General features: G+C 40.2%; 1 protein-coding gene across 1 annotated transcript; it reads right to left on the bottom strand.

The window, feature by feature from the left end:
• Positions 1-5,202: 5,202 nt before the first annotated feature.
• Positions 5,203-11,344, bottom strand: cbsa (cystathionine beta-synthase a). Its single transcript, XM_052126314.1, is given in 6 exon segments — positions 5,203-5,332; positions 9,227-9,361; positions 9,521-9,598; positions 9,757-9,817; positions 9,820-9,895; positions 11,267-11,344. Coding segments are annotated over 6 exon segments (558 nt in total).
• Between the last annotated feature and the right edge of the window lie 9,876 nt (positions 11,345-21,220).

Below are 21,220 nucleotides of genomic sequence, written 5' to 3'. Positions count from 1 at the left end.
CGGGCTCTATCGCGTCCTTGAGGAGCAGGGTGGAAATCTCTGCTCGTAAGGCACTGGCTTGTTGGCTGCGCATTAGAGTGGAGCGAATACCGCTGAAACGAGGCAGGAGCCGGGCGAACTGAATTGCGTAGCTGAGTCGGATGGTCCTGGCCAACCAGCGCGACGGATTGGGAAGTGATCATGTTATTGTGTGAAGTGCCAAAACTTAATTTATTATAGCCTAACTGTCACAATTAATTCAAAAGACATTAGTACAGATCATGAATGTAGGGTAATTACAAGTGCAGATATTAAATGTTTTCAGAGTGTCAAGTTTCCATCCACTTTTCACTCTGTATTGTTATCAACAGAGTAAAAATGTGTTAAAAAAAAGTTAGCGAAATTTGCCGTCTTCTGCCTGTTTCCATTCAAATGGCCTTTTGTCGATAAAAATGGTGTGCGTGATGACATCATGCCTAAAAAAACACTTTGTTGCACAAGTTTTGGTTTATCACAGAAGAAATCTGCCCTCAAGCCTTTTTCAAACAGAAATGTGTGTTTAACGCTAATGGTGTACCTTTTGCCTCTCAGATGTCCCTACTTTTTTTCTTCCGAAGTTTTGGTAAAATGGGGAGAGTATTGAGATAATTCACTGAAATTAGACAGTTTACTGTCATTGATCTAAATAATCAGAAGATGGAATTGCAAGTTACCCTTCTGATAGGACTGTAATATTTGTCCTGATGTTGCGCCTATCGCAGATTGCCACCGGTTCCGACCCGAAAGTGAATCATCATGGCCCTGTTCAAGCTGACAACCTGCACCAATAAGTGGGGGAAAACTTTTGGTCTTAGTATAAGTACCATCCACTGATGTGTATACGCCATGTGCACAACTAGTAAAGAAAAATTGTTGCAATGTAATATCAGGGTTAAAATATGATATATTCCTGGTATTCAATAGGCTAATTTGAACAATCATCTAATCTAAAGCATCACCATTACAACTGCATTATATCCCGCATATTTGTCCAGCAACTCAAATCAAATCAAAATCAAATCAAATCACTTTATTGTCACACTACCATGTACACAAGTGCAACAGTAGGTGAAATTCTTGTGTGCAGTTCCGAGCAACATAGCAGTCATGACAGTGACGAGACATATACCAATTACAATAAACAACATACTTACACAAAACAATTTACATATCAAATGTACACATACTTACACAAAACAATTTACAAATCAGATGTACACATACTTACACAACACAATAATTATATACAATGCAGAATATAGAACAGAATATACAATACAATACAATAAGTGGGAGTATATGAAATATATATGTGTATATATATATATATATAGCAGTTGTATTGAGGAGAATATGTTGACAGTCCAGTGTGAGATTATAGATTAATAAAGTGCAGTGCTAATTATTGATCCTGATAGATCAAGAGTTCAACAGTCTGATTGCTTGGGGAAAAACTTTTAACGACCAACTGAGCTGATTATCATCTAAAATTAATTTTTGTGTCATAATGAAATTAACATTTTCTGAAGAAACTCAGAAAATGCGATCCGAGGTAAAGAGGGTTAGATTTAAAATATTAAAACGTTTTAAAAAGTTCAAAAGCTCATTTTCTGAAAATGAACTCGGCATTGGACAAATAGTTCTGATAGTTTATAGTCTTGAAAAAAGTGTAGAATATTCTGAGAATGTCAATCAGCTGACTTTTTTCATCTATAGAATTGGGCTGTTAGTGTTCCAAAAAAGCACACTGATGTTTTTCTCCTAGTATTGTTCATTTATTTTTAATTTAAAACATCGTTGTACACAGAAATGAAAACTTTTTTTATTTTGGGCTAATTCCATGACTACCATTTATTATTTTGAATGGTGTGGAAAATAATCTTTAATAAATAAACCACAAAGAGTGGCCATTCATTTGTTCACTGTGCACTTGTCAATGTGCATGATATGAGATATTTGTGTTGGCACTCCTGGAAGTGTCATGTTTGCAGCATCGGATCTATATGCTGTTAAGGTCAATCCATAATAAAATACAATAAAAAGGATGTTTTCCGTGTCATCATGATTAACACAGGCTAACGATTGGGGCAAATTCTGTCATGTGACACCAAATTTTTGCTTTAATGCCAATTTTCTCTACCAAAGTGTTCCAAACCAGTTTTTCGTGACATTTGAAGTATCGACATAGAGTTTATGCACTAGAGTTAAAAGAAAAATATTATGTCGAAATCAGTTTAATTTTGATGCGCTAAAACTTTTTCTGAAAAAATCCTTGGATGGAAACGTAGTTAGTGAGTGTATGTTAGCAATGTCTGATAAATACGATTCATCTTCACATAATACAATGGCTTTAAACCACATAACATTAAGCAAATAATTCAAACCACACACCAACATCAGCATCAATTGCAAATTAATTACTAACCTTGTGTTGTGGATGGTATCATCTCAGACACCATCTTGTTTGCAAATTCGTCATTTTAGTTGTCTTCGCCCTCTTCCACACGCATTTCACATCAGTGTGGGACAAATTCTTGCAAGCTTACTGCTAACTTCTTACTCACCTTAACCTTGTAAAACCTCTTTATCATGGATGCCAGACTCTACCCTTGATTATACCACCTGGGAGGACAGCTCAACTAATAATAAAAAACTCTATTGGAGTTGAAAGAATTTAGACCATATTTAACCCTGAGGTTCTGCCATTGTTGTTTGCTTTTGGGATCTGAAGGAGCGGTTGGACCCGGAAATGGCTATTACATCACACGTGACTTCAGACTTAACAACCGGATACACCAGAGCACTTGTAAAATGCAGCATTTTATGACCAAATTCAAAATAATCAACGGGCATTATGGTCGATCACAGAAGAATTGCTATCTTTGTACTCGGTACAAAGTTCTTTCTTGTAAGTCAGTCCACAGTTGGCCAATTTTGGAACGCTCTCGGGAGGCTATTTCCAGTCATGCCCGTGCAGCTCCTATCTACTTGAATGGAGAAAGACCAAAATCTCAAAAATGATTGGTCAAGATTAGTGTGGAGCGGAGGGGGGCGGGGCCGGGTCGGAATATCGCGCGCCCGGTCCCCAATCGGCCTGATGAGGCGCGAGAGGGATAAAGGCAGCCGGTGATGATGGTTAGAGAGTGAGAGAATTATGGGCATGTCCGTCGTGTGTGTTTATGTTTGTGCTTTTGGTTTGAGTTTCATTAAATATTATTTATATTGACAAGCCGGTTCTCGCCTCCTCCTTGCCCATCCTTTAACTGTGTTACAAATGGCTTGAATCTTGATCTGATATTCACACCAAGCTAATGGCTTAAGAGCAAAAGTCATAGTACATGAGGCATCAGTGTATTACTCCCTGCTAATTCAGAATCTGGGGGACGGAGCTTTAACTTCTATCAAGAGATTATGGGAAAAAGATTAAAACTTGGTATTGGAGGAGGGAGTGTGGGCTAGGATTCTAAAAAACGTCAAGTCTGTATATAGAGATGCAAGGGTGCGCCTTATGCAATTCAAGATTGTACATAGATTCTATTGGACCCTCTCTAGATTGTAAAGGCTTGATCTTAAAGACACACCCAGCTGCTGGCGTTGCCAACCCATGTTTTTTGGTGGTATGTTAAGATCTAAGAATTTTGGTTGAAGGTTTAGTGTTTGTGACATATGTGTGACATATTGGGCACTCATATTTCATTTTGCCCAAGACTCTGTATTTTAGGCAATGGGGTGGTCATCAATATTGGGATTAACACATAAAAATGTGGGTCCTGTCCAGTTTTTTGATAGGCAGACAGATTGTTTTAAGGGGATGGAAGTCGGCTGGAACACGGAGTGGTGCGCGGAGATGGGGAAGGTGGCAGCTTTTGTGGAGGTGTCATGTTGAAGGCTGGGTATCTAGGATTCGTATATATATATATATATATATATATATATATACCACAGTTAGTTCCAGTCCTCGAATCTGATTGGACGAGAGACATTCCATGAGCACTGATTTTTGACAGCATCAGCACTCAGACGCTTCACTGTGTGTGTATCCCTCCGCTTGTGTTTGTACTGTTCTAAACTAAAGTGTAAGCGTAGTGAATATGTGTTAGGAGTTACTGTCTTTATTTTTGAAATTACATATGTTAGCCAGCAGGTGGTGGCAAAAGATCATTTTTGTGTGTAATATGAACCAGTTGGTGATGCAAAGTGAATCTGTTAATCATTGTTTACATAGAACAGCGCTCTGTGAGTTTAACCTCCACATTGGATACATACTGTATTAAAATGGGAGAAAGCTGACCTTCAAAAAGCTGTATGCATCTATGATTGGGTGTGGCAACAGGTGATCGCACATGCTCCATCTCTCTCTCTCTCTCTCTCTCTCTCTCTCTACACACACACACACACACACAGACAAAAACACACATCCATCTGTCTATCCTTGTTTATCCTATGACTTGTTAGAAACAACACAAGCCGTGATACTATTTCTGAAGTGAACATTTTGAATTACTAATGGAGGCTTGGATGCATTATTTGTTTTGAACCAGCAACGGCAGATTCTGATCTGTCGCGTAATAAAGTAGTTTTTTTCTAAATTTTTCCAAATTTTTTAAAATGTACTTGTTCATTGAACAGTTGTATATATAGCAATAACTCATTCGCAACCATGCTATATGGCCCTACATCAGCACTGCTGTACAATTACTTACAGCACTCGGCCGCAGTGCTGATGTAGGGCCATATCGCACTCTTGCTTGTGTGATATTGCTAAAGATTTTGGAGCTTGACAGTAAAAATAACAGAGTAATAAATACACCATTCACTTTTTTGTATGAAGTTGAGCTGCTTGGATATTTTGCAGAATTAGAAAATAACATGGGGTGGGAACGACAGATTAGTCAAATCAAGAAGTCATGAAGGGTGAGTAGCTCATGTCAAATTTTTCAAATTACAAATTACAACAAGCATACAATGTACTGTAAATAGATGATACTGCTTGGATATCTGTGATTTTGCAATGACTGGACAGTTATTCATAAACACTAACAACCTTGTGAACAAACACTCACACTGAATCTGCTCATGGACTACCAGGGCAAAGTGATCAGTTTCCAAAATCCGAGAAAGCATTCCCAAATGATCAGTAAGACAAATCTAAATTGGGCGTATGAGAGAAAGGTTAAAATGGACTTAAGAAAAGAAATTGAAACAGTTCAGTTTGAACTGCTTTTAGAGCACTTTGCTGAGTGTCAGAGGGCTTGACCTTCCTGCTAGCACAGAAGCAAGCATGTTTCCCAGAGTCACCATCCCAAGAATCTGCCTGCAGATTGAATCCAAAACTGCTTTCTTTAAAGGTGCTGTAAGTGATTTTTTTATTAAATGGCATGCAGAAAACATCCTTCATACCTATCAGATATCATTATAGGTGCCATGAAATATCACATATGTCTCTGTAACAGCCCTTGGCTCGATTAACATCAGCGAAAAAGTTGTCAGTGGGCCATGGTCTGATCGTTTGTTTAGCCAATCAGAAAACTTTCTGCCTGTCAATCATTGTGCGCATTCACAGGGCAGCCCATATATTATTTTATAATTGCAGGTACGGTGTCCTGCTTCTGCAAAATGCCCAGGGGAAGTGTTTGCTCCTGCGAAACACTCATCGGCTCTAATACAATGTCTCCAAGTGTGTCTGTGTCTGTGCATGTGTCTTCGGAGTGCTGGGTTTTGGAAAGAGTTGCATGGGAAATCAATGGCCAAGTTTGCCCACGTCCAAGTGGCAGTTCCAGAATGGCTAAAATCACTTACAGCACCCTTAACAATTTACAATGAAATAAAATCTAATTTTAATTAGGCCTGTCAATTAAACTATTTATTCGTTATTGATCAGATTTTTTTCATAGTTAACATGTTTCTGCATTCCAGTGTTGTATAAATTATCCAATTCTCAGACATAAGTAAAAGTAAAGATACCTTTATGGAAATTGACTTGAGTAAAAGTTAAAGTAACTCACAAGAAAAACACTTATGTAAAGGATTAAAGCAACTAATAAAAAACATACTTAATTATTCAAAATATAAGTTTAAGACATAAATAATGTTATAATTAATAATGTAATAATTATAGCCATGGCAAACTAGTTGAGTGGCAGTGCAGAAAGTAGGGCCCTTCCACAAAGCTATTAACAAAGTGTACTTTATGAAATATCATAATGGGGTTTCAATGATGTCACAAAAATGCATCTTTAGACCTTTTTCACGCTAGCACCATCTTTGATTTTTAATGGACATGACAACGAGGCTGTGAGGGATAGACTTACAGTTTCTTCAATGGCACGAATGGTATAAAGCTGTATAAAGCTCCTAGATCACATCTGATTTTCCACAACTCATGTTGTCTCAAGTTCTTACTATGCTGAATGTTCTTGGACAGATTTTAATAAAGGAAAATATCCTTTATTAAAATGTACTCATCATGCATACAACGGAGCACAAATGGCGAAACTATCAGGGGGACCCACCCCCAAACTTGAGTTGCTCTGATGGTAGGAAAAGTTCTTATTATGGAATTTATGTATGGTTGATAATTTAGTTATTTTTAACGCATTATTTTAAATAAAATAAATCACACTGAATTAACATGATAAATCGACAGCTTTTAGAATGATTATTTTATTATACATATTATAGTCAAAGTCCGATTTTTTCCGCTAATAGCATCCTTTTCTTTTGAAGTTTGCAGGCAGTGTTGAGCATGTAAACTCTGCATACCACTTGACATAGTAAACAAACCACAGCCCTTAGGATGACATCATTCTCTAAGCCACAGGTATTTAGTAAAAAGTGTAAAATGGCAGGCAAAACTGCTAAAAATACATAGATTTGCCCCTTGAAGGTCTCTGCGTTGTTCTGTCTTTTCTGAGCACTGAAGTAAAGCAATTATTGTTAATAATTTGCACTTTACAAATTCATCCCGTTATTAATTTTATCTGACTCCAATTTTATATTAATCTGACTCCAATTTTAAGTTGACCTCTGATTTAGATTAAAGCTCTAAATTCTTTCTGATTATTCTTTTATTTTAATCATTTAAGTTATTGATTACTCTGAATCCTCTTCTATTCATTTACCTTTTGATCAGTTTCTAATGAGATTCAAACTGATAGTCTTTAAGTGGCTTCCTCCTACATTAAAGCTTCAGTTATGATAGAAATGATTCTTAAAATGGGATTCTCCTGCTCGGTTCCTCCAGAGCGGTTTCTCCTATTTTAAAGACCCAGTATTGATATAAATGATTTCAGAGGAATACAGAATAAATCAAAAAGTAACAATTTATTTGCCAGGTAGGATTTAAAACACAAGTTAAAGAAGCAAGTCAAAGAACATACCTGGCAGTTGAGAAAAGTACATGTAATTGCAAAGCATGGGAAATCTGAATGCAGATTCCTATTATTACAGTTACACACATTGAGGTGTGGGATCATCTGACTACAGAGAACCTTGAGCTCTGGGCCAGCCTTCCTTAAATATCCAGACAGAATACACATTGTGTACCAAATGGTATTATCCTTTGTTCAATGAGAATTTGGGGGTGAAAGGGTTCTTGGCTTCCTGGTGTTAAACCTTCAAGGAGGGGGATAGGCCTCCAGAATTATTCAGTATTTGGCATAGACCTTATAACTTTGTTGTCATTAAGTTTTATAAAGCTGGGGACAAAACACTATACCAGACGCACCGAGACATTTTAAATGATACCAAACATGTTACAAAAGTTACATTATTTGTATACATCAGATATGGTACATACAGATCTTAGGTGAGTTTGGGGTGATTCTGGGCTTAAAGGGAATGGATGAGGAGGAGGAGAGGGGAGAGAATGGGACAGATGTGGAAGGGCGACAATGAGGTGTGATTTTTCAGTCTTCGCTCAGTGGGGTGTGGTGCCTCAGGAAGCATTTGCTATTTGCCTTTGAATGCAAACACATTGGCACCCCGCCTTACAAAAGCAATCACTATCACTGTGCCGGATGCATTTTACATTTGCAGCAGTGTTATTTTTTGTGTGCATTCATAAAAGTAATGAAAAGTTCTGGAGAAATGTATTGGAGTAAAAGTATTTTCACTTCAAAATGTAGAAGTAAAAGTGAAAGTCAAAAGAAATATTTATACAACTGTAAGGTACATTAAAAAATGCACTTAAGCACTGTATGTATTTCTACACACAAATTATACACACAGCTCCAAGCCAACTAAATAACAGGCCTATGTTTAATTATTAGGTTTGGTAATTTGTATGAATGACACTAATGGCATCAATTCACTTCAGTGTTTATAACTCGTTTCACTACCACAAAAAACAACAGTTTCTATAGTTCTTCTCAAACAGAATCAAAAGCACAGCAAGCACAAACATGTGCAATAATTTGATAACAAAAACAACTTTTGTCAAACTTTATGGACCTAATCGTATATGTTTAAATTAGCTTCTGGCCTATGCATTAAGTCCTCCATTGGTATTTGTATTTATGTGAATGACTGTGTGTAACACAGTTCAATGGAAAGGAGGAGGAGATAACCAGCTTGATAATATAAATAATATTTTAATAATAAACTTAAACAAAAGACAAGCCTGTAACTCTCTCTCTCTCTGTTGCACTGCCATCTCCGGTCACCTTTATCCCTCTCGGGCTTCATCAGCCTAATAAGTGGCCGGGTGTGCATAATCACAACCCAGCCCCGACCTCCGCCCTGCCACACTGTGTTCTGCTCATGGGTGATAATTTACTTGTTGAGCTCCTATGATTATTACATTTCACCATACAAAGAGAGCAAATTACTTTACTTCTGTTGAATATTCGGTCTGGGTTTGATTTAAAAATAAATTATAAATAAAGAGTGTCTTTTTCCATTATTAACAAATAAATCGTTCCTTCTCTAGAAACTATGTGAGAAAATATGTGAGAAAGACACTCGTACTGCTCCAGTCAGTTGGAACCGAAGCTTGAGATCAGTTTTTAGAAATCACAGAATTAACAGAATTAAACACTTAAAAAATTTAAAATTGAATAAACATGTTAACTGTTTAACCTATTTCAAATAAAATTCGTTAACATGGCCTAATTTGATTTAAAACAGGTATCATCCATTTTAATCTTAGTAAATACTCAGAACTGAACCGATCTTCTGTATTTTTAAATATTGTGCAAGTATGACCCACCCAGCTTCATCTACGACAGGTGCCTGGTCAAAGCCCTTTTCTTTCAAGATCTTGATGGTTTTTTGGCAAGTGACTGTGGGCAGAACAGAAAGGGGTGCTGAGAGTTTCAGGCTTTGCAATCTCAGATTCCACCACCTGGAAAATTTCAATGAATAGATAAAGGAAGGAAAGAAACACAAAACAAGGAAAAAATGAGAGGGTGTTCAGGCTCTAAATTTTTTTAATAAAAAAAATAAGTAATCAACTTCATCTTTGTTGTCTAAATCCTAAGTAATAAAACTATCCTCTCCTCACCAGGGCTTAATGACTATCATGTCCTCTTCCCTCAGAAAGCCTTTCTGGAACATCCACTTATCACTCAAAAACTTGGACCTTGAAAAGGTAAAATTTTAATCACAAATTAATAAACACCCATTGTTTCAGATTGAGCAAAGCCTTAGATAAAGTGCGTTTTCTCTGTGGAGTATAGCCAATGATTGGTGAGAATAAAAAGTAAATCATGTGCCTTTATCTCCCTGACTTCTCCTTACATGTAGTTGCGAATAGAGTCTGGCAGAATAACTACACAGCACTGCCCCTCTTTCAGCTCTTGGCAAACTTTACTGCAGCTGCCATGGCTTTGCCCGAGCTACCACCTGACAACAGAGACAGAGCATTACATGATAAACACTACAGTATAAACTTCCACAAATGCACTACAATAATGATATTACTTCTCATAAACATTGAGGCATAATTTAGCATGTGGTAAAATTCAAAGTCATGATTTAAACTCACTGAGCACTTTATTAGGAACACCTGTACACCTACTTACTCATGCAATCATCTAATCAGCCAATCATGTGGCACCAGTGCAATGCATAAAATCATACATATATGGGTCAGGAGCTTCAGTTAATGTTCATCAGAATGGGGAAAACATTTTCATCTCAGTGACTTTGCCCATGGTATGATTGTTGGTGCAAGCGGGCTGGTTTTAATATTTCTGTAACTGCTGATCTCCTGGGATTTTCATAAACAACAATCTGTAAAGCATTGCTAGTCAACATGTAGGCCGCGGGCCACACGCGTCCCCCAAGCAATCATTTGCGGCCTGCATTATGATATCATCATCAGAAATATATATATAAGCAGGCTATCAAATCTTTATGAATTGTAAGGTGACCATTTACATGAGGATTTACACTAGTTCTCTACATTGCTGAATCAAGTTGGAGAGGGAATTCGACTGCAAGAGGAATAATAAGAAAACAAAAATACAATAAGAGCATGGCTGATGTTATGAGAGCTATGGTCGGTCTGAGCGCGTTCATACACAGTACATGTGCGCTCACGTGCAGTCTGTCAATCAAACATGCATGCTCAAAATCTCACTTGAGTCACTCAACACAGTGCGAATCTGTTCAATCTCTTGAATAGCTCATCAGAAATACAGTATGTACTCGTCATGACAACAGTATTTACAGGAAAAATACAGGTCTGTTGCTCACTTCGACGTTGTGTCGAATGAAGCGACACTAGCCATACTAGGGGACTTCTTTGAAGGCCTCGGTTACCTCTGAACTTGAGAAAAGGCTAATGAGAAATTTGCAGACAGAATTTTCATGACCATCCCCCGGACATACGGGTACAAAAGGAGGGAATTATGCATCTGTCCATTCAAATTTCTTCTTTGGAGCCGAGCGGTTATGCGATCAGCGAGCTGAGATCACTTACTGTTCCACTCACCTCTGTAGAGCGTATGCTGTTGGATCTATGGCGCATATCAGTGGCTTTCTCCTTCTCTGCATGGCAGTGCAGCTCTGCCCCTGGGCGCTTCAACAGCACTGCTAAAAGATAGTATTTTCTATAAAAGGTTTTATTTTCTCTAAAAGAGCAATACACAGCTGGCATTGAATGTCCTTTTCAGGACTCATCTTTATAAAGATGCCCTTCCGCCCCTGTGTAGTTCCTGGATGCGGTCAAGGCACTCAAAGATCTGCACTTGGGTAGTCCTGACCCCGACGTGTTGCAGGAACTGCACTCTGCGCACCTGCGTACCTCGCCCTCTGGGCCACGAATGTCACAGTGCGTACACTCGGGCTGACCATGGCCTCCCTCATGGTCCAGGAGCGTCATCTATGGCTGAACTTGGTCGAGATGTGGGACGTGGACAAAGCCCGCTTCCTCAACACCCCCGTCTCTCAGTACGGTCTATTCGGTGACACTGTTGAGGACTTCACCCAGCAGTTTTCAGCAGTGAAGAAACAGACAGAGGCCATCTGTCTGATCATGCTCCGCAGCTGCACCCACGCAGGCTGTGCTCTGTCTGCTCCTCCAAGGGCATCCCCCTATGGCTTCCGAACGACAGGCAGCTCTGCCTCAACCTGGGACCAGCTCTCAGCCCCAGCGTCGAGCGCCCCAGCATCGAGCGCCCCGCAGGAAGCGCACGCCCCGTCTCCCGAACGTCCAAAAATCTTAGCCCACTCTCGAGAGTCACTGTGCGCCCACAGGGACCAGGTGCTCAGGCCCCTCAGCCGTCTAGGGCTTCAGGTCAACTGGGAAAAAAGCAAGCTCACCTCGGTTCAGAGCATCTCTTTTCTCAACATGGAGTTAGACTCAGTCTCAATGACAGCACGCCTCACCAACGAGCACTCTCAGTCTGTGCTGAAATGCCTCACCTTATTCAAGCCAGGCACAGCGGTTCCTCTAAAACAATTCCAGAGGCTCCTGCACCACTGGGGTTAATGCATATGAGACCGCTTCAGCACTGGCTCCAGACTCGAGTCCCAAAATGGGCATGGTGCCATGGCACGCACTGTGTGTTCATCACCCCCGCCTGCTGCCAGACTTTCAACCCCTGGACAGACCTCGGTTTTCTGCAGACAGGAGTCCCCATACAGCAGTGTCCCGACACATTCTGGTCATCACAAACACCTCCAAACAGAGTTGGAGCACGCATCCACCGGCTCCTGGGCGGGGCCCCGGCTGGGATGGCACATTAATTGCCTAGAGTTTCTGGCTGTAATTCTTGCCCTGAGTAGGTTTCTCCCGCTAATACAGGGCAAGAACATCTTGATTTGCTCAGACAGCACAGCTACGATAGCATACATAAATCGCCAAGGTGGCGTGCCTTCTCGTTATATGTCACAACTCGCCCGCCATCTCCTCCTTTGGAGCCAGCAATGACTCAAGTCGTTGCGCGCCACTCACATCCCGGGCAACCTCAACACGGCAGCGGACACGCTGTCACCACAAGGTATGCTCAGTGAGAGTGGAGGCTCCAGCCCCAGGAGGTCCAGCTGATTTGGGAGCGGTTCGGCAAAGCACAGATAGACCTGTTCGCTTCCCAAGAGACCTCCCATTGCCCGTTCCCTAGCGGGGGCTCCCCTCGGGACTCCCTAGCAGAGGCTCCCCTCAGGACAGATGCGCTGGCACACAGCCGGCCCTGGGGGCTGCCAAATATGCATTTCCCCCAGTGAGCCTACTTGCACGGGAGCTGTGCAAGGTCAGGGAGGATGAGGAACAAGTCACTCTGGGAGCCCCCTAATGGCCCACAGGGTCTTGGTTCTCAGATCTCACACTCCTCGCGACAGTCCTTCCCTGGCTAATTCCCTGGAGAAAGGACCTTCTTTCTCAGGGATAGCACCCTCTGGCATCCATGCCCAGATCTCTGGAACCTCCACGTCTGGCCCCTGGACGGGATGCGGAAGAACTAAGTGACCTACCACCTGCTGTCATAGACACAATCAACCAAGACAGAGCTCCCTCTACCAGGCAACTTTACACCCTAAAGTGGTGCTTGTTTGCAAATTGGTGTTCTTCCCGATCTGAAGACCCGCAGAGATGCACAGTTGGGTCAGTTCTCTCATTTCTGCAGGAGAGGCTGAAAGGGAGGATGTCCCCCTCCACCTTGAAGGTTTATGTAGCCACCATATCGACTCAGCATGATGCAGTGGGTGGTAAGTCCCTAGGGAAGCAAAATCTGATTATCAGGTTCCTTAGAAGTGCCTGGAGGTTGAACCCTCCCAGGCCATGCCTGTTCCCCTCATGGAATCTCTCCATTGTCCATTCAGGCCTTCAGAGACCCCACTTCGAGCCGCTAGAATCTGTCGAGCTCAAAGCCCTCTCCTTGTGCTCACTTCCATCAAGCGGTTTGGGGACCTGGAAGCATCAGCAACACCTGCCTGGAGTTTGGACCTGCAGACACCAAAGTCGTCCTAAAACTGCGACCGGACAACGTGCCCAAGGTTCCTACGACCCCTTCAGGGACCAAGTAGTGAACCTGCAAGTGCTGCCCCGGGAGGAGGCAGACCCAGCCTTTTCGTTGCTGTGCCCGGTACATGCTTTGCGTACCTACGTGGACCACACACAGAGCTTTAGATGTTCTGAGCAGCTCTTTGTCTGCTTTGGTGGACAGCAGAAAGGGAACGGTGTCTCCAAACAGAGGCTAGCCCACTGGGTCGTTGATGCCATTGCATTGGTCTATCACTATCTACACTAACATTTGTGTGTGATTCTGACGTCACTGGACTTCCTGTTGCTGACGGCATGCTGCATGAGTGTTTGTTTGTAGCCTGCTTAGGCTGCTTAGCATTGCTTATTCTTATTCTCAAACGTTCATCGTTATATTCATCTTTCATCGTTATATCCTTTGTCATTTTACCACGTTTCAGGTTTTTCCTCTTTTCTACTGTTTCATCTGTGTGTATTTTACCTGTTGCTGCTGGCATCTAGCTAGAGTCTGTGTTTGTAGCCTTCTAGTTTTTTAGTATTGCTTATATATATCTGTTTTCATCCTTAACATCTGCCATTTTTAAGCGCGCATCGGGTTTTCCCTCGTATTATTCTCTTATCGCGATTCAACTGCGCGCATATTCCACCAGCATCTGCATTGCATTTTTTCAGCATGCACCTGTTTTTTCTCCTCTGCGGTACACAGATTATTGTGATGATCTCAAAGCACCGTTTATCAAGAACAACCAACAACAACAAACAATTGTGTGAGGGATTCACATCAATCTCAAAACCTCGTTGCTCAGGAACAACCAACAACAAACAATTTGCGGTAAGTCATGGCATCCGCTCATGCTATTTCTTCCTGCATTGCATGTCACATGTTTACAATAGCCTCCTCCGTCAGCAGTGAGGGATTCACATGTGATAAATGTAAGGAATTAGTCTGGCTGATGGAGAATGCTAGTGGAGGTCAATGAGAAAGAGAAGCCGGTAGATACTGTTTTGGATGCGAGTAGTACAGAGAGCAACATACACACTTTGGTTCTGGCTGTAGAGCCCCTGCAGCAGGGCATTTGGGTAACGTCTCAGTGGCATACTCGCTCAGCAAAGAGACACCACTATCTCACTCCTGTTAGGGTTTCCAATTGATTCTCCCCACTCAGTGATACACCCACTGAGAATCATGTTGAAAGTGACCTTGTTATTGGCGATTCTATTGTAAGGAATGTGGAAATAAAGACTCCAGCCACTAATGTTAATTGCATATCGGGGGCCAGAGCGTCTGACACCAAATCAAATGTACAAGTGCTGGCTAATGCTAAACATAGATTTTCTAAAATTTTTATCTATGTCGGCACTAACAATGTCCGGCTTCGCCAGTCGGAGATCACTAAAGAGGTGTTCGAATTTGCAAAAATTATGTCAGAAACAGTAATAAGCTCTGGTCCCCTCCCTACTCCACGTGGTGATGAGGTTTATAATATATTAGTGTCACTGAATGGTTGGATGTCTGAGTGGTATCTGAAGAATAAAATAGGAATTATAGACAATTGGAAGAGTTTTTGGGGTAGACCTGACCTGCCAAAGAGAGATGGACTCCAACCCTCCAGGGAAGGTGCTGCTCTCCTCTCTAGTAATTTGGCTTATAATCTTACTAATGATAGTATTTGATTAACTGGGGCCCAGGTCAGGAAGCAGACAAGCTGGTTAATCCGAACTTCTGCTAGCTGCCTTGAGATGTCACACAGGTCACATAAACTACAACACATAGAAACTGTATCACCTAGATATCTCATAGAGACTATGTCTGGTCCCCAAACTACCAAACACATTACCCTCACTAAATCATTTAGAATTTTTTTTATTAAGGTCAAACTTGAACAAAAAAAAAAACAAGTAAAAAATACACATCATATAAAAATAGGGCTACTAAACATTAGATCTCTTTCTACCAAAGCACTAATTGTTAATTAAATGATTACAGATCATAGATTGGATGCACTCTGTTTGACTGAAACCTGGCTTAAACCGGATGAATATATTAGTTTAAATGAATCTTCTCCCCCAGGTTATTGTTATAAACATGAGCCTCGTCTGAAGGGTCGAGGAGGATGTGTTGCTAAAATTTAAAGTGAAGATTTTGGTATTACTCAGAGGACAGGATATAAATGTGTCTTTTGAACTAATAATGCTTAATGTGACACCGTCAGATATAAATAAAAAATATCTGTCATCTTTTGTCCTTGCTACAATGTATAGATCACCCAGGCCTTATTCAGATTTCCTTGGTGAATTTGCAAATTTTGTATAAGATCTTGTAGTTACTGTAGATAGCACTTTAATTGATAATGAAAATGATACATTGAGATTGGCATTTATCGATATTCTCAACTCTCTTGGAGTCAGACAAATTGTAACAGGACCAAATCATCGCCATAATCATACGCTAGATTTAATTCTGTCATATGGATTTGATGTTGATAATATAGAACTTTCTGCAGCAGAGCGATGATAGCTTGGATCATTACCTCGTCTCTTGTATGCTGCAATCAGCTAATGTTACTCAATCTACACCACGCTATCGTTCAGGTAGAACTATTCTTTTGACCACTAAAGATAGCTTCACTAATAATCTTCCAGATCTATTTCATACACTCAATAAACCCCAAAGCCCAGAAGAACATGATGAAATAACAAAAAATATAAATGCAGTCTTCTCTGGCACTCTTGATATTGTCGCCCCACTTCGATTAAAGAAAATTAAAGAAATAAGCCCTGCACCATGGTACAATGATCACACTCATGCTCTCAAGAGAGCAGCTCAGAAAATGGAGTGAATGTGGAAAAATACAAAATTAGAAGTATTTCGTGGTGCATGGAAGGATAGTGTCTGTAGCTACAGACAGGCACTTAAAGCTGCCAGGTCAGCATATTTTAGTAAATTCATAGAAAATAACCACAACAATGCTAGGTGTTTATTCAGTACTATGGCTAAATTGGTTAGGAATAAAGCCTCAACAGAACCAGATATTACGTTGCAGCACAATAGTAATGACTTCATGAATTTCTTTACAGATAAAATTTAAATAATCAGAAATAAAATTGGAATTATGCAATCATCTGTCATAGCACCCCAGAAAACAGTGTCTCATAATTTTCCTCACGTGCAACTTCAGTCCTTCTCTGTCATAGGTCATGAAGAGCTAACAAAACTTATCGAAACATCAAAAGCCACAACATGTTTGTTAAATCCTATAACAACTAAGCTCTTAAAAGAGGTATCTCCTGTAATTTCAGAACCTCTTCATAATATTATTAACTCCTCGCTAGTATTATGATTGCCAGGCATATTATTTTAAGGAGTTGGAAGTCAGTTGTTAGGGTTAAATATTGATTCTGTATATATATCTATTTACATATATAAATATATATATAATGTTTTGTTGTTCCTTTCTAATAGATGAATAAATAAAAATGTTAATCGCAAAAAAAAAAAAGAAGTGGAGATTGACTGAGAAGGGAGGATAATTAATAGTAAATAGGGAATTAAATATTGCTCTGTTTCTCACCACATTTATCATATTATGATTTAAAATGGTGAACATTGTACTAAAAATGACATTTTAATTTCTAAATTTCTTTTATCATGTCTCTCTTTTATTTTTTGGAATCAGATTCATGTAGTGTTTATCATTGATAAGTGATGTATTTTAAAAGTTGGTATACGGTGTTCATTATAATGGGGCATAGGTTTTGCAACTCAGTACTCAATACTCACTACTCACGAGTACTTTTAAATGAGCAACTCATTTGTACGTTTTTAGGACAGCTACTTTTAATCTACTCACACTACATTTTTTGGGAAGTAACAGTACTTTAACATGAGTATGATTTTTCAGTACTCTTTCCACCTCTGGGTATTACACCTAATGTTAAACAGACCCGGGACCTGCAGCAATAGAATGGGACCCGACCCAGAAACGACTGACAGTATAAAACATGGATCCGAACCCGTACGGGTCCCCGTCAGGTGTCGGGTCCTTGGGTTAAGGTGGACCAGTGAAGACCTCTAGGTGGAAGCACGAAAAATGGGCAAGCGTAAGGATCTGTGCAACTTTGATAAGGGCCAAATTGTGTTGCTTAGATAACTTTGTCAGAGCATCTCCAAAACGGCAGGTCTTGTGGGGTGTTCCCGGTATGCAGTGGTTAGTACCTACCAAAAGTGGTCCAAGAAAGGACAACCAGTGATCCGGCGAGAGGGTCATGGGCAACCAAGGCTCGTTGATTCGCCTTGTGAGCGAAGGCTAGACCGTCTCTTACAATAGCACAAAAGAGCACAAATTGCTGAAAAACTTAATGCTGGCTATGATAGAAAGGTGTCAGAATACACAGTGCATCTTAGCTTGCTGCGTATATGGCTGTGTACCAGTCAGACTCCCAGTAAAGACTTTTCAGCCGGGCACCTTTCAATGGCCCAAACAGGGCATTAAGTATCTGGACATTTTATTCCCAGTTAATTTTGTTAATTTTGACCCCTTAATAAAATGGTTTTCGAGCTATGTGGACAGGTGGGCTTCATTACATTTATCTATGATCGGGAAAGTTAATAAAATGTAGTAAATACAATTAATTGTATTAAAAATTGTTATTACTTGCTGCAGTCTCTCCCTATAGATGTCCCCCTCTTTCATTTTAAGCAATTTTATAGCATAGCGAAGTCCTTCATTTGGAGTGGTGTGCATCCCAAATTACATTTCAATAAGTTACATAGGCCGATTGACAAAGGTGGGCTAGGCCTAACCAAGATTTTATTTTATTATTATGCATACGGTCTCAGACATTTCGGTCATTGGTCGCTTCCACCTAAGAGAGCCCCTCCCTGGCTCTGTATAGAACAGGATGTTCTTGCCCCTATTTCACCATTGCAGAGCCTCTCTATCAAAGTAATCGGAGAGGTTAATTTACATCCCATTATCTCGCATTTGAACTCAGTATGGACAAAAGATCCATACTGTTTAATTCTGAAATTTTTTTAAATGTTGCCTCAAGCATATGGCTGAACCCCAAATTATGCATCAACAAGTCCCCTTTTTGCTGGTCATAATGGATTGGGAGGTGGGTTACTACACTCGGTGACCTATATGAGAGTGGAGTGTTGAGATCCTTTCAAAATTTGGTTAAACTTTTTGGGATTCCCAGATCTCAGTTCTATAAGTATTTACAGTTGTGCCACCTGCTCTAAACTGATTTTGGGAGTGATTTACACCCCCCTAAAGTGGCATATACTTAAGGAGTGGTGATTACTGCTTTTGGAAAAGTACATAAGGCATCAATGTATAACTCCCTGCTAATTCAGAGTCTGGGGGATGGAACTTCAGCTTCTTTTAAGAGATTATGGGAGACAGATCTTAACTTGGTATTGGAGGAGGTCTAGGATTCTAAAAAATGTAAAATCTGCATCTATAGATGCAAGGGTTCGCCTTATGCAATTTAAGATTTTTCATAGTCTATTGGACCCCCTCTAGATTGCTTAGGCTTGATATCAAAGACACACCCACCTGCTGGCGATGTCAATCAGAAGATGGAAACACAACCCATGTCTTTTGGGGATGTGTTAAAATTCAAGAGGTCTGGTTGAGGATTCATGTGCGAGGTTTTGGCCTCTCAAATTTTATTCTGCCCAATACTCTGTATCTTAGGAGATGGGGCAGTCATTCATTTGGAGAATAAACATGTGAAAAACTGGGTCCTAACTAGTATTATGATTGCCAGGCATATTATTTTAAGGAGTTGGAAGTCAGTTGTTAGGGTTAAATATTGATTCTGTATATATATCTATTTACATATATAAATATATATATAATGTTTTGTTGTTCCTTTCTAATAGATGAATAAATAAAAATGTTAATCGCAAAAAAAAAAAGAAGTGGAGATTGACTGAGAAGGGAGGATTTCCCTAATATTAATAGTAAATAGGGAATTAAATATTGCTCTGTTTCTCACCACATTTATCATATTATGATTTAAAATGGTGAACATTGTACTAAAAATGACATTTTAATTTCTAAATTTCTTTTATCATGTCTCTCTTTTATTTTTTGGAATCAGATTCATGTAGTGTTTATCATTGATAAGTGATGTATTTTAAAAGTTGGTATACGGTGTTCATTATAATGGGGCATAGGTTTTGCAACTCAGTACTCAATACTCACTACTCACGAGTACTTTTAAATGAGCAACTCATTTGTACGTTTTTAGGACAGCTACTTTTAATCTACTCGCACTACATTTTTTGGGAAGTAACAGTACTTTAACATGAGTATGATTTTTCAGTACTCTTTCCACCCCTGGGTATTACACCTAATGTTAAACAGACCCGGGACCCGCAGCAATAGAATGGGACCCGACCCAGAAACGACTGACAGTATAAAACATGGATCCGAACCCGTACGGGTCCCCGTCAGGTGTCGGGTCCTTGGGTTAAGGTGGACCAGTGAAGACCTCTAGGTGGAAGCACGAAAAATGGGCAAGCGTAAGGATCTGTGCAACTTTGACAAGGGCCAAATTGTGTTGCTTAGATAACTTTGTCAGAGCATCTCCAAAACGGCAGGTCTTGTGAGGTGTTCCCGGTATGCAGTGGTTAGTACCTACCAAAAGTGGTCCAAGAAAGGACAACCAGTGATCCGGCGAGAGGGTCATGGGCAACCAAGGCTCATTGATTCGCCTTGTGAGCGAAGGCTAGACCGTCTCTTACAATAGCACAAAAGAGCACAAATTGCTGAAAAACTTAATGCTGGCTATGATAGAAAGGTGTCAGAATACACAGTGCATCTTAGCTTGCTGCGTATATGGCTGTGTACCAGTCAGACTGCCCATGCTGACCCTTGTCCACCACCAGAAGTGCCTACAATGGGCACGTGAGTATTAGAACTGGACCATGGAGCAATGGAAGAAGGTGGCCTGGTCTGATGAATCACATTTTCTTTTAGATCATGAGGATGGCCGGGTGTGTGTGCATCATTTACCTGGGGAAGAAATGGCAGCAGGATGCACTATGGGAAGAAGTCAGGCCAGCGGAGAATGTGTAATGCTCTGGGCAATGTTCTGCTGGGAAAAATTGGGTCCTGGCATTCATGTGGATGTTACTTTGACACATACCACCAACCTGTTAAAGGTATTCCCTGATGGTAGTGGCCTCTTTCAGCAGGATAATGTGCCCTGCCAAACTGCAAAAAGTGTTCAGGAATGGTTAAGGAACATGACAAAGAGTTCAAGGTGTTGACTTAGCCTCCAAATTCCCCACATCTTAATCCGATTGAGCATCTTCAAGACACCTTCAGAGGTCTTGTGGAGTCCATGCCTCAACAGTTCCGAGCTGTTTTGACAGCACATGGGGGACCTACATGATATTAGGCAGGTTATTTTAATGCTGTGGCTGATCGGTGTATACAGTGTGTGTGTGTGTGTGTGTGTGTGTGTGTGTGTGTGTGTGTGTAGTGCTCAATCGATGAAACATTTTAATCAAATTAATTACATGGTGTCCCGATTAATTAATCGCGATTAATAGCATATACATATATTTGCTGAGAAAGCCCCTCATATAACAATAATGCAATATATAATGATGAAATAATGATACATAGTTATCTTTAAATATTAAAAAATATATATATATATATATATATATATATATATATATATATAAATATTCAGATAATTAAAATGCATTACAGTCTTGTGGCAGAAGAGTTCATTATTAATAAGACAATACAAAAA

This window comes from Xyrauchen texanus, chromosome 5 (assembly GCF_025860055.1).
Source record: "Xyrauchen texanus isolate HMW12.3.18 chromosome 5, RBS_HiC_50CHRs, whole genome shotgun sequence".
NCBI lineage: Eukaryota > Metazoa > Chordata > Actinopteri > Cypriniformes > Catostomidae > Xyrauchen > Xyrauchen texanus.
Note: the sequence above shows the minus strand (reverse complement) of the source record. Positions and strands in the feature narration are given on the sequence as shown.